Source organism: Oncorhynchus keta, chromosome 28 (genome assembly GCF_023373465.1).
Source record: "Oncorhynchus keta strain PuntledgeMale-10-30-2019 chromosome 28, Oket_V2, whole genome shotgun sequence".
NCBI lineage: Eukaryota > Metazoa > Chordata > Actinopteri > Salmoniformes > Salmonidae > Oncorhynchus > Oncorhynchus keta.
The window spans coordinates 41055258-41069822 of record NC_068448.1 but is presented as its reverse complement, the minus strand read 5'-3'; the positions used below and the strand labels follow the sequence as shown (position 1 = coordinate 41069822).

The 14565-nt window shown below is 45.0% G+C and overlaps 1 protein-coding gene across 1 annotated transcript; it reads left to right on the top strand.

Moving 5' to 3' along the window:
• map3k12 (mitogen-activated protein kinase kinase kinase 12) lies at positions 1-14565 on the top strand. The gene is made up of 14 exons (XM_035741222.2): positions 1-222; positions 3349-3911; positions 6437-6620; positions 6846-7037; positions 7402-7560; positions 7649-7807; positions 8004-8112; positions 8408-8517; positions 8916-9032; positions 9312-9446; positions 9628-10339; positions 10444-10511; positions 12262-12559; positions 14076-14565. The coding sequence occupies exons 2-14, from the start codon at positions 3410-3412 to the stop codon at positions 14241-14243; spliced, it is 2913 nt and encodes a 970-aa protein (XP_035597115.1). The 5' UTR covers positions 1-222; positions 3349-3409; the 3' UTR covers positions 14244-14565.

Here is a 14565-nt window from a genome sequence, read left to right as displayed (position 1 = left end):
CCCAACACAGCGCGCGACTCACGTTCCATGGTTCCCCGGTTATTGATAACACAATTTGCCCGCTGGGATTCGTTCTGTTAACGTGAACTCGTGGAAAGGGACTTTCACGCAATAAAACGACTGTAAGTCCGGAGAGGAAAAACGACAATTGTTCTTAATTATCGCATGTAGCAAGCTGAACCCATCCCGTACTTGACAACGCGACATCAACCAGGCAGAAAGGTATGGGAATGTCATGCTATCAAGTATTATAGATCAAATAGGAAATCAGGTATAATGAGATGTTCATGTAGGGTTGTCTTTGCCTCATGCAATGTACTCTGTTCGTACTCTGTTCACATTGTAGCGTAACAGCACGTCAATCTAGGAGAAAATGCATAATCTCTGATTAATGCGAGAGATCATATTTATGCAGCAGCGTGATAATCTATTACGAAATATGTTTGTGTTGGTGCCAACATTAAGTAAATGTACAGACGATGCGGCAGTTAGACTTGGCATGGATGGACTCGTACGGTTCGGGCTTTAATTCATGCACGTCGACTGTGATGCTAGTGAGTGTCATCATCACATCCTTGGTTATTTAAAGATAGATCTCCCTGCATTTGTGAGCGAAAGTGCTCCTTCCCACTGTGGCCCAGTGTTTTTCCCATTTAACGCTCTCTATTCTATTCTCATGCGGTGGTGCAGTACAGAGTAAGGGGCTGCCGTATAATGTAAATTGGGTACATGTGGCAGTTCTCTCTCTCTCTTACTTACACACTCACGCACACGCACACGTACGCACGCACGCACACGCACACACACACACACACACACCTCAATGGGTTAGTTATGCAATTTCGTCATATTCTACAGAGATACAATGTCATGACTTGTACAGTATTGTAAATGAATTGGTTGCAGCATAACACTGTCAAGCCAAGCATGTAACAGGACCATTCCATACATACAGTACCAGAAGAAGCATAGCAGCTTACTCATCCTTATTGATTCCAACAGAGTACTATCCATATCCATAATGTAACAAATATATAGGCTTTCCTGCCCTATGGTGACACTCCTAAGGGATTCACCCTGGGGATAAAGGTCATGCTTATTCTGTAGTCACTGCTATCTTCCTGGTTCATTCATAAAACTGTTTCCCATTCCAGATGATTTGGTCCTGTTTGACTGCCTCGATCCCGTTCATAGATTCATAGATATTAAAATGTGGTTTACTGAATAATTGAGTCTATATTGAGGAGAAATTGCATTGAAACGGTTGACTTGTTCTCACAGGAGTATTTTTTTTTAAAGAAAGGTAGAGCAAGATTTTTTTGATTCCCTGTAGTCATTTTTTTCTCTCTCTCTCTCTCTCTTCTGATGTTTAGTCTGTTTACAGACAGTCTTTCTGCTGAGTGAACAACACCTTTGTAGTTGACTTGATTAAAATAATTTCTACTCTACTTAAACTTAAAGAAGGTACCAAATTGTACTTGAAGGGTTCCAAAAGCTTGTCACTGTAGTGGTACCTGTAAGCGAAATCCATTGTTAGTTATAGGTATATATCCTTGCAGTTTGTACAAATTTCCCTTTTTAGAGTACCATCACAGTGACAAAAAATGTACCTCTTCTCTATACCAAGCTCCTCATGTGTTCACACCTCTCCGCCATCCCGCTTCTGACACCAGTGTAGTGAATTCGTGGGAGTAGCCTGGGACTCGAACCTGGGTTGAGCAACTGTCACGTCAATACGTTAATCAGTAAGCTAAGAGGTCCATATACCTCTTGACTAGTTTGATCAGTGTTGGGTTAACGTCGCTGAAATATTAATTACAGCTCTTTATTGTCACATGCTTTTATGTAAGCCTTTATAAAGACTTCAGAACTAGCAGCAGACATGCTCAAACTTGAATTAACATAACCATAGACTGCTTAAACTGGTACACCACTTTCAATCACAGGTGGCCAAAAATAACTAACTGAATGCCACCCCAACTCAGCCATGCCTCCTATGATTGTACCTTTTATATTCCAAATATCGGGTACAACATTTTTACATTATACTAGATAATCCCCAAATGTACAGAACAAAGGTACAGAACAGTACCATGTGAGATTATACAGTGCATTCATAAAGTATTCAGACCACTTCCATTTTTCCCACATTTTGTTACGGTAAAAAAAATCTCATCGATCTACACACAATACCCCATAATGACAAAGCAAAAACAGGTTTTTAGACATTTTTTGCAAATGTATTAAAAATAGAAAATAAAAAATGCCTTATTTACATAAGTATTCAGACCCTTTGATATGAGACTCGAAATTGAGTTTGGTGCATCCTGTTTCGATTGACCACCCTTGAGATGTTTCTACAACTTGGCTGGAGTCCACCTGTGGTAAATTAAATTGATTGGACATGATTTGGAAAGGCACACAGCTGTCTATATAAGGTTGCACAGTTGACAGTGCATGCCAGAGCAAAAACCAAGCCATGAGGTTGAAGGAATTGTCCGTAGAGCTTCGAGAAAGGATTGTGTCAAGGCACAGATCTGGGGAAGAGTACCAAAACATTTCTGAAGCATTGAAGGTCCCCAAGAAGAATAGCCTCAATAATTCTTAAATTAAAAAAGTTTGGAAGCACCAAGACTCTTCCTAGAGCTAGCCGCCTGGCCAAACTGATCAATCGGGGGAGAAGAGCCTTGGTCAGGGAGGTGACCATGAACCCAATGGTCACTCTCAGAGTTCACCTGTGGAGACGGGAGAACTTCCAGAAGGACAACTCCTTCTGCACTCCACCAATCTGCACTCCGCCAATCAGGCCTTTGTGGTAGTGTTGCCAGACGGAAGACACTCCTCAGTAAAAGGTACATGACAGTCCGCTTGGAGTTTGCAATGACCTTCCAATGACCTTCCAATGACCCTAAGCACACAGCCAACACAACGCAGGAGTTCCTTTAGGACAAGTCTGAATGTCCTTGAGTGGCCCAGGCAGAGCCCGGGCTTGAACCCAATCTAACATCTGATGAGAGACCTGAAAATAGCTGTTCAGTGATGCTCCCCATCCAACCTGACAGCTTGAAATGATCTGCAGAAAACTCCCCAATACAGGTTTGCCAAGCTCGCAAAACTGTGGTATGCCTCTGACCCTAACCGTACCCTATTATCTGAGAGTATATGTATCATACTGACAAGGCCAAACATTCAGAAAACACTATTTTGAATGAGAAACTGAGATACAGGTATATTTCAGCACTGGACAGCTCCAAACAGCCAAAAGAGCAGGTATTAATGGATTATGCTGATTTATAGTGATTCATTTTATTTTTTCTTTCCTCTTCATTTTTGTTTCTCCCCATCCAGGCCTCCCCTTCTCCCTCTGTACTCCCATCCATCCTTGGCTACTGTGTTGTGGGACCCCCTGATGAGTGGGACCTGCCTCCATGAGCCCCGCGCCCCCTCCCCCTCTCTCTCAGGCTTCAGCACCCCCATCTCAGAGCCCCCCTTCCGCAGGTTGGATGCAGACACCCCTGCCTGCACCCCAGAGACCGACCTGACCCCCACCCAGTGTGTCCTCCGCAACGTGTTGTCCATCGACACCGGTGGGGCACCAGGGGTGCCAGGCGGGGTTGAGGGGTGCCCCCACACCTGTGGCAGCAGCCCCACCCCTAGTGACGGGCCCCCGGCCCACTTTGACAACAGTGTGCTGAAGTTACACGAGCATGAGGCCTGCCAGTGTGGGGGCGGGGCAGAGGCGGGGCTTAGCTCGGAGGCTGGGGCCGTCCGTAGCCAATCAGACAACATCCGGATGCAGCAAGGAGGTGGAGGGTTTCTGGAGGGGCTGTTTGGCTGCCTGAAACCCGTCTGGACCATGATCGGGAAAGCATACTCCCCCGAACACAAGCATAACCAGGAAGGTGTCTGGAGTGAGTATAACAGCCAGTTCTTTGTCACTTCAGCACAAGGTCTTCTGTGTTTAATAATGACTTTTGTATACTTTTAGGATACTGAATACCTTAACCAATACAGAAATACATGGCGATGTCATGTAGGATACTGAATCTATTGTCACTTGAAATGTTAGTCAGTCACTGTGAAAGATGTTGAGGTAAATCCGTAACCATGGTGATGCATTATATATCCAATAAAAAGGTTCAACTTCGAGATGCTGCTCTTCCTTGCCACTTTTCATTTTGGAGGGTATTCACTAAAATGGCTTACATTTCTCTCTCTTTTTATATCTCTCACTATGCCTTCCTGCCACCACCCCCTACTCTCCGCCATAATGCGGCTGATGTTACCTTTGCACTAGCCTCATTCACAGTCTTATCTACGGTAGCGGATTCACAGCTGGTTAACGAGACAACAAGAACAGCTGCCTCTACAGCAGCAGGTCCCTTGAGACCACAAAACTTCAGTGGACCTCATGCAAAATTAATCTGCTTGTCTCTCTTATTCCGCCTACAGGCATCTGTCTTCTCACAGTGACCGAACTCTCAGTTATTCATCTATCTACTGTACTCTTATGACAGATTATGGGAGATGAGAGATTAGCTCTGGGGAGACGTGCAGCTGTTTGCTCTCCAACTGCAATCTTACTGTGCACTGCTCATATTGATCCAATCGTGAGCAATGATGCTATAACGGGGAAAACACCTACTAATGTGTCAATATTAAGTCATTTTATCCATAGGAAAGTTATATATACAGTGGGGAGAACAAGTATTTGATTTTGCAGGTTTTCCTACTTACAAAGCATGTAGAGTTCTGTAATTTTTATCATAGGTACACTTCAACTGTGAGAGACGGAACCTAAAACAAAAATCCAGAAAATCACATTGTATGATTTTTAAGTAATTAATTAGCATTTTATTGCATGACATAAGTATTTGATACATCAGAAAAGCAGAACTTAATATTTGGTACAGAAACCTTTGTTTGCAATTACAGAGATCATACGTTTCCTGTAGTTCTTGACCAGGTTTGCACACACTGCAGCAGGGATTTTGGCCCACTCCTCCATACAGACCTTCTCGAGATCCTTCAGGTTTCGGGGCTGTCGCTGGGCAATACGGACTTTAAGCTCCCTCCAAAGATTTTCTATTGGGTTCAGGTCTGGAGACTGGCTAGACCACTCCAGGACCTTGAGATGCTTCTTACGGAGCCACTCCTTAGTTGCCCTGGCTGTGTGTTTCGGGTCGTTGTCATGCTGGAAGACCCAGCCACGACCCATCTTCAATGCTCTTACTGAGGGAAGGAGGTTGTTGGCCAAGATCTCGCGATACATGGCCCCATCCATCCTCCCCTCAATACGGTGCAGTCGTCCTGTCCCCTTTGCAGAAAAGCATCCCCAAAGAATGGTGTTTCCACCTCCATGCTTCACGGTTGGGATGGTGTTCTTGGGGTTGTATTCATCCTTCTTCTTCCTCCAAACACGGCAAGTGGAGTTTAGACCAAAAAGCTCTATTTTTGTCTCACCAGACCACATGACCTTCTCCCATTCCTCCTCTGGTTCATCCAGATGGTCATTGGCAAACTTCAGACAGGCCTGGACATGCGCTGGCTTGAGCAGGGGGACCTTGCGTGCGCTGCAGGATTTTAATCCATGACGGCGTAGTGTGTTACTAATGGTTTTCTTTGAGACTGTGGTCCTAGCTCTCTTCAGGTCATTGACCAGGTCCTGCCGTGTAGTTCTGGGCTGATCCCTCACCTTCCTTATGATCATTGATGCCCCACGAGGTGAGATCTTGCATGGAGCCCCAGACCGAGGGTGAATGACCGTCATCTTGAACTTCTTCCATTTTCTAATAATTGCGCCAACAGTTGTTGCCTTCTTACCAAGCTGCTTGCCTATTGTCCGGTAGCCCATCCCAGCCTTGTGCGGGTCTACAATTTTATCCCTGATGTCCTTACACAGCTCTCTGGTCTTGGCCATTGTGGAGAGGTTGGAGTCTGTTTGATTGAGTGTGTGGACAGGTGTCTTTTATACAGGTAACGAGTTCAAACGGGTGCAGTTAATACAGGGAATGAGTGGAGAACAGGAGGGCTTCTTAAAGAAAAACTAACAGGTCGGTGAGAGCTGGAATTCTTACTGGTTGGTAGATGATCAAATACTGTCATGCAATAAAATGCAAATTAATTCATTAAAAATCATACAATGTGATTTTCTGGATTTTTGTTTTAGATTCCGTCTCTCACAGTTGAAGTGTACCTATGATAAAAAAATTACAGACCTCTACATGCTTTGTAAGTAGGAAAACCTGCAAAATCGGCAGTGTATCAAATACTTGTTCTCCCCACTGTATGTACTCTAGATGTCTTTCCCTTGTGGACCATTAAAATGCAACAGATGATGTCGTTTATATGATACATCTCAGCTGGTTTGCTTAGAGCCGTCTGCCACCCACTGCCTGTCACTTACTGCTTCCTTGTGTTGATGTTGCATTCTTAGAATCCTGGGAGGTTCCATTTGAAGAGATCTCGGACCTGCAATGGGTTGGCAGCGGGGCCCAGGGGGCGGTCTTCTTGGGGAAGTTCCATGGAGAGGATGTGGCTGTCAAGAAAGTCCGGGACATCAAGGAGACGGAGATCAAACACCTACGCAAACTCAAGCACCCCAACATCATCACCTTCAAGTGAGAAAAACTCCCTGACCCTGACCCCAAGAGAACAGAGATGTAGAGATGTATATGACTATAGTAGTAGAACGTATAAACATATACTCAACTGTTGGTCCGAGCTATTGTAGCCTAGACCAGGCAAACCATCATGACATCATCAGACATTGACTCTATTATTCTCCTCTTTACCATTGTCCCTCCCTTCCTCCTTTCCTTCTTCCCTACCTCTCTGTCCCCCAGGGGTATCTGCACCCAGGCTCCCTGCTACTGTATCCTGATGGAGTACTGTGCCCAGGGCCAGCTGTATGAGGTGCTGAGAGCAGGCAGGAAGATCACCCCCTCCCTGCTCATTGACTGGGCCATGGGCATCGCCGGGGGCATGAACTACCTGCACCTCCACAAGATCATCCACAGAGACCTCAAGTCCCCCAAGTGAGTCCATGTGCTCGATATTATCAAAACCGTCCGCCTATATCAGGTGTGGGCAATCATTTTGGCTCGAGGGCCCCATCGCGATTTCCAAATTCGACCGATTTGTTAGTCAAAACCAAGTCCGTTCAAGAGTGTCCCGGAGTGTTTTTTTAACACCCCCAAAAAAATTATAATTCCACCCGTGGGCTGGATTGAATGGGCTCGCGGACCAAGTCCGGTCGGCGGGCTGTATGTCGTCCACCCCTGGCTTATAGAGACTAGAAGTCTCCAAAGTCAATCAGTGAGCTCTTTCTAATAAAATGTTTTGCTATTTCTGGTTTAAGAACATCTACAATAATAGTGGTTTTCTTTCTACCCTTGGAAGTATGCTGATTACCCATGATGACCTAGTGAAGATCTCTGACTTCGGCACCTCCAAGGAGCTCATTGATAAGAGCATGAAGATGTCCTTCGCTGGTACAGTGGCCTGGATGGCCCCAGAGGTCATTCGGAATGAACCCGTATCGGAGAAGGTGGACATCTGGTAAGTGAAAGATTCTTGGCCATAGAAAAGATGACCAATGCAATCCCATCTCAGTGATCACTAACATAAGGAGTGTTGTGAACTGCAGGTCGTTCGGGGTGGTGCTGTGGGAGATGCTGACCGGGGAGGTCCCCTATAAGGATGTGGACTCCTCTGCCATCATCTGGGGGGTGGGCAACAACAGCCTGAACCTCCCTATCCCAGAGAGCTGCCCAGACGGTTTCAAAATCCTCCTGAGGCAGTGCTGGTGAGTGGAGATGGAAGGAGGGAAAGAGAGGGATGGTGGAAAAGAGGAGAGAGAGGTGAGAGGCGGCAGTGGAAATAGATAGCGGGAAATTCTGTCCTTTTAAACCTTTAAGACTTGTCCCACGTAGAACCATATTGATTATACAGTAGATATACCAAAGTTGTCTCTGACTGAAAATATCCCCTTGGCTTTGCAGGAACTGTAAACCCAGAAATAGACCCTCTTTCCGTCAGATCCTTCTCCATCTGGATATAGCCTCAGCTGATGTACTCTCCACCCCACAGGAGACATACTTCAAGTCTCAGGTAGCCTACTCTACACTATATCTCACACAACCTGATGAACTCATACACAAGCAAACACATTCCCAAGTGACAGATATGAGTGCACAAATATGTGCATACACATGTACACTCACACACATACCCAGTGTCTAAGTGTGTGTGTGTGTGTGTGTGTGTGTGTGTGTGTGTGTGTGTGTGTGTGTGTGTGTGTGTGTGTGTGTGTGTGTGTGTGTGTGTGTGTGTGTGTGTGTGTGTGTGTGTGTGTGTGTGTGTGTGTGTGTGTGTGTGTGTGTGTGTGTGTGTGTGTGTTGCGCAGGCTGAGTGGCGGGAGGAGGTGAAGCAGCACTTTGAGAAGATTAAGTCTGAGGGGACCTGTCTGCACCGACTGGACGAGGAACTGATCAACCGGCGCAGAGAGGAGCTCAGGTCTGTACCACGACACTCTGACAGGCAGAGTTATTCTTCCCTTTTAGATGCTGGAAGTGATGCTATGCCAGGATAGTGTCAGAGAAAAACCACAACCCACTGGGCCCAGACTCAATTCATTGAAATGACATGGACACAGCATTGATTCAACCAATGTGTGCCCAGTGGGCAGTGCCTTGTTATGAGCTGTGTAACTAAAGTACAGTAATCGCATGGTCATGTCGACAGGCAGTTTCACTAACATCCAATGTCTACCGTTCCTTTTTATCCAATGCCCTTCCCTTATCTATCTTTGAAGATAGAAAAAAGAAAGAGATAGAAAATAATAGTCTCAGGGCACACTTCTTGCATCCTTTCATGCGGAGCATGATGTCATTTGTGCGCTCTTTTCTATTCAGGCACGCTCTGGACATCCGGGAGCACTATGAGAGGAAGCTGGAGAGGACCAACAACCTCTACATGGAGCTCAACGCTGTCATGCTGCAGCTGGAGCTCAAAGAGAAAGAGCTGCAGAAGTAGGTGGCTCCCTCAATCAAAGCACTTCGATGCTTATTTAGTTGTTTAGCTAATTCTCGGATCATTTGCATAAGGAAAAGTCAAATTCATCACATGAATCATGTCAGCTACTCTGGCATATAGACCTTCTGAACATGCAGTGTTTCAAAATGAGTTGATAAATAGTCTCTGCTATTTCGGGTTATAGAGGATACAAGTCATAGAAATAGAATATGTAGAACAGACTAGTTTCTCAATTTCTTATGCAATCAACATGAATGGTATTGATGTGTTCCTAGGAGAGAGCAGTCTTTAGATAAGAAGTATCCAGGACTGTTCAAGCACCACAGCTCCAGACAGACTAGCTCCTCCAACTCCATGGACAAACTCATCAAGAAGAGAAATGTCCCACAGAAACTGCCCTCTGGAAAGAGGTGAGAGTTCATTCCGAGAGCCAAAAGCATAGGAGACAAGCGTAGTTCTTATCTGAACCCTATAAGGAGGTGGATCATGCAAAACTAAATACTCGATTGAAACCATTATAAATAGCTGAAGATTTATTATCCAATTATTTCACATCTGACCATAATTTCCTATTCTATTCTGTTCTCATAGGCCAGACATCCTCAAGTCAGAGGTGATCATTCCCAAGATGGATTCCTCCGTGATGCAGGTCACTATCCCCTCCTGCTCCAACAGGGGCTCCACGTCTCCTAGCCGCTCGCGTAGGGTCAAGACCCGCCACCGCAAGCCTGGCAAGGGCAGCAGCGGGGACCTTGCCTGCCTGAAGGCCACTCAACCCTCTCCCGACGGGGAAAACCCTGCCCAGGCCAACAGCTCCAGCTCGGGCCCCTCCAAGCAGCTCCAGGAACCCAACGTGGCCCTGCGGGCCCTGGGCCACGAGCAGCAGCAGAGGCAGCTGTCCTCCTCCAGCCCGGACCTCATCTGCACCACACTGGCGGCTGACGGTCAAGGGAAAGGAGAACCTACCGTTGGGGGGCTTGAGAGGGGCGGCAGCCTGAGCGCCTCCGCGGGCCTAGGGGGGTCCGAGGGGGGCGCGGGGGGTTTGGATGACCTCACAGAGACCACCCCACGCAGCGACACGCCCAGCGAGGACGCGGCCTCGTTCCCCTTCTCGAGCAGCCCAGACTCGCCATGTGGAAGGGGGGCGGCCGCCGGGAGGGGGTCTGTGCTGGGCGGCCCACGCCTGCCCCACGATGGGGACGATAAGGAAGAGGGAGTGAGTGGTATGAGGTTACCCCGGGGGGCATCAGGCCATCTCACTCCCTCAGCTATCCTGTACAGGGCGGCCATCGCACGCAAACAGGTACAGTCCCAATGGAAGCTAGTTATGTTCAGTGTGTACTCTCTCTTTTCATCTCTGTGAATCTGTTAGCTAAACCCATTCTGTTTTCCCTGCTGTGTCCACAGAGGCGTGGCGTGTCTTCAGAGGAGGAGGAGGGGGAGGTTGACAGCGAGGTGGAGTTGCCACGGAGACGGTGAGCAGTGTTGGGGAAGCTACTCGGAAAATATAGTTTACCAAGCTACAGATTACTTCACACTGGAATAAGTTAAGATGCACTAAATCTACCCTTAAGAAAAATATAGTTGAAAAAGTAGTTCACTATATCCAATCTAATTTGTGATACATTTTCATATCTAAATCTGAAACGTCATAGACTACAAATTGCAAGAACAGACCACTCTGGAGTCAGACGTTAACAGAATGTGTCATTTAGCCCATTAAACACGAAAACTGTGTTTCAAGTGAGAATTAGGCATGTCTGATGCTGAAAAAGAAAGACAATTCTTGCCTACCCATATTTTATTTTAGCAAAACAGGTAGTGTGTAATTCCAGTAGTTAGCTACACTGCTACATGTCAAAAGTAATGAAAGCACTACCAAGATTAGAATGTAGTTCAACGACCACCAAGCTACTGCAAAATGTAGTTAAATCACTAGTTGAATTATATGTAGTTCACTACTCCCCAACACTGAAGGTGAGTACAGCATGTTGCTGTACTTCAGTGCCCAAAAAACAGATAAAAATGTCTTATTTTCTCATCTTTGATATCTCCACTAAATGGTTATGTGATATGATTTTAGGAGTCATAGTGTTTGGTACCGTTATAAAAATAACATTTGTAAAATATTACTATTCTAATCAGAGATTTTGTGGAAGTGGTGGAAGTGGTTATTCAATTAATATTCAGTATGACTGTTCAGTATGACTGTTCAGTATGACTGTTCAGTAGGACTGTTCAGTATGACTGTTCAATATGACTGTTCAGTATGACTGTTCAGTATGACTGTTCAATATGACTGTTCAATATGACTGTTCAATATGACTATTCAATATGACTGTTCAGTATGACTGTTCAATATGACTATTCAGTATGACTGTTCAATTTGACTGTTCAATATGACTATTCAATATGACTGTTCAGTATGACTGTTCAATATGCCGATTCAATATGAATGTTCAGTATGACTATTCAGTATGACTGTTCAGTATGACTGTTCAATATGACTATTCAGTATGACTGTTCAATTTGACTGTTCAATATGACTATTCAATATGACTGTTCAGTATGACTGTTCAATATGCCGATTCAATATGAATGTTCAGTATGACTATTCAGTATGACCATTCAGTATGACTGTTCAATATGACTATTCAGTATGACTGTCAAATATGACTATTCGATATGACTATTAAATATGACTGTTCAGTATGACTGTTCAATATTACTATTCAATATGACTATTAAATATGACTATTAAATATGAATATTCAGTATGACTGTTCAATATGACTATTTAAATGACTGTTCAGTATGACTGTTCAATATGACTATTTAATGACTGTTCAATATATCTATTCAATATGACTGTTCACTATGACTGTTCAGTATGACTGTTCAGTATGGCTGTTCAGTATGGCTGTTCAATATGACTGTTCAATATGACTGTTCAATATGACTGTCAAATATGACTATTCAATATGACTGTCAAATATGACTATTCAATATGACTATTAAATATGACTGTTCAGTATGACTGTTCAGTTTGACTATTCAATATGAATGTTCAGTATGACTGTTCAATATTACTATTCAATATGACTATTAAATATGACTATAAAATATGAATATTCAATATTAATCAAATGAATGGATCAAAACTGAAACAAAACTGGATTCCTCTCTTCTTTCATCCCCCTCTTCTCCCTCGTTCATCCTCCTCAGACGTCCGACCAGCATCACCAAGTGCCAGTTGGTGTCTACCTTCAGCTCGGAGAACCTCTCTGTGTCGGATGGTGAAGAGGGCCACACCACCGACCACTCCCACAGCGGCACGCCGGACGTCGTCAGCACCAACACGGACGACCGTCTGGGCGACCGTAGCGATGACCTCCTGTCGCAGGGGTCAGAGATCCCAGCAGACAACACTGACCCGGTGCAGGCCTCTGGCGGGCTGTCTGAGAGGGAGGGAGCCCTGGGCCAGGTCAAAGCCCTGCTGGACGCTTCACAGAATCCTAATGAGGCAACACAATTCTCTCTCTCTGATACTGGATATACAGTGCATTCGGAAAGTATTCAGAGTATTTTTTAGAATTTTTTGCAAACGTATTACATAGAAACAACTGAAATATCACATTCACATAAGTATTCAGACGCTTTGCTCAGTACTTTGTTGAGTACTTTGTTGAAGCACCTTTGGCAGCAATAGCTTGACACACCTGTATTTGGGGAGTTTCTCCCATTCTTCTCTGCAGATCCTATCAAGATCTGTCCAGTTAGATGGGTGAGCGTCGCTGCACAGCTATTTTCAGGTCTCCAGAGAAGTCCGGGCTCAGGCTGGGCCACTCAAGGATGATTTTGAAACTTGGCTGTGTGCTTAGGGTCGTTGTCCTGTTGGAAGGTGAACTTTCGCCCCAGTCTGAGGTCTTGAGCACTCTGGATCAGGTTTAGGGATGGTGCCACGTTTCCTCCAGACGTAACGCTTAGCATTTAGGCCAAAAAGTTCAATCTTGGTTTCATCAGACCAGAGAATCTTTAGTCATGTGCATTTTACTAAGGAGTGGCTTTTGTCTGGCCACTCTACCACAAAGGCCTGATTGGTGGAGTACTACAGAGATGATTGTCCTTCTGGGAGGTTCTCCCATCTCTAAAGAGGAACTCTGGAGCTCTGTCAGAGTGACCATCAGGTTCTTGGTCACCTCCCTGACCAAGGCCCTTCTCCCCCGATTGCTCAGTTTGGCTGGGCGGCCAGCTCTAGGAAGAGTCTCTGGTGGTTCCAAACTTCTTCCATTTAAGAATGATGGAGGCCACTGTGTTCTTGGGGACCTTCAATGTGAAGGGGTCTGAATACTTTCCGAATGCACTGTATATCTCGTGTTATTTTTAATTACTGTGAAGAAAAATATAAACACAACATACAACAATTTGTTCCAGTTTATATGAGGAAATCTGTCAATTTAAATAAATTCATTAGGCACTAATCTATGGATTTCACATGACTGGGAATAGAGATATGCATCTGTTGGTCACATATACCTTAAAAGAAACGGGCCTCAGGATCTCATCATGGTATTTATGTGCATTCAAATTGTCATCGATAAAATGCCATTGTGTTTGTTGTCCATAGCTTATGCCACCATAACCCCACTGCCACCATGGAGAACTCTGTTCACAATGTTGACATCAGCAAACTACTCGCACACATGACGCCAGACACGTGGTCTGTAGTTGGCAAAGGAGAAATGCTCACTAACAGGGATGTAAACAAATTTGTGACCATAATTAGAGAGGAATAAGCTTTTTGTGCACATGGGAAATGATCTGGGTATCTGTTATTTCAGCTCATGAAACATGGGACCAACACTTTACATGTTGCATTTATATTTTTGTTCAGTCTAGTTTATCTGTTCCCCACCACTAGTTTCTAATCTACACTACTTCCAGGGACAAGAACCATTAACACCTCCCATAACTCTGAGGTTTCAGTTGTTTGTCTTCTACTTTTAGCATAATGTTTCTCTTCTCTCCCTCTACCTCAGAGTCGGGCCCTGTGCGACGACTCGGACTGCGACAGCGCTGAGCTCGACCAGTCAGGAAGTGGGGAGCCCAGTCGTCCACCCAGCGCTGGGGCCTGGGCACCTCCATCAGGGTACCCCTCTGGGCCCCATCAAGGGTCTCCTCAGGGGCACCAGACAGGGCTTCCATAGAGCCAACGCACTGGACACTATAGAACGACAGCTACCTTACAGTAAACAACCATCACAGAGCCTACCTACGCCAGTATCTAAAACAGGACTTCACTGAATGTGATGAGTGGTCACATCAACTGAGCTCAGGCTATGACAAGTTAACGACCAGTGTCTCGTGCAGCAATATGGGTTTGTTAGTTAGCATATCTTCATAAAATAACACAGGTGATTTGTTATAAACTGACAGCAGTTGTTAGGACAGCTTGTGATATGACTTGTTTAGATTTAATTTTATAGAGAGTTTAGATCAAGTGTTAATACAGGTACCTTTAGACACTGC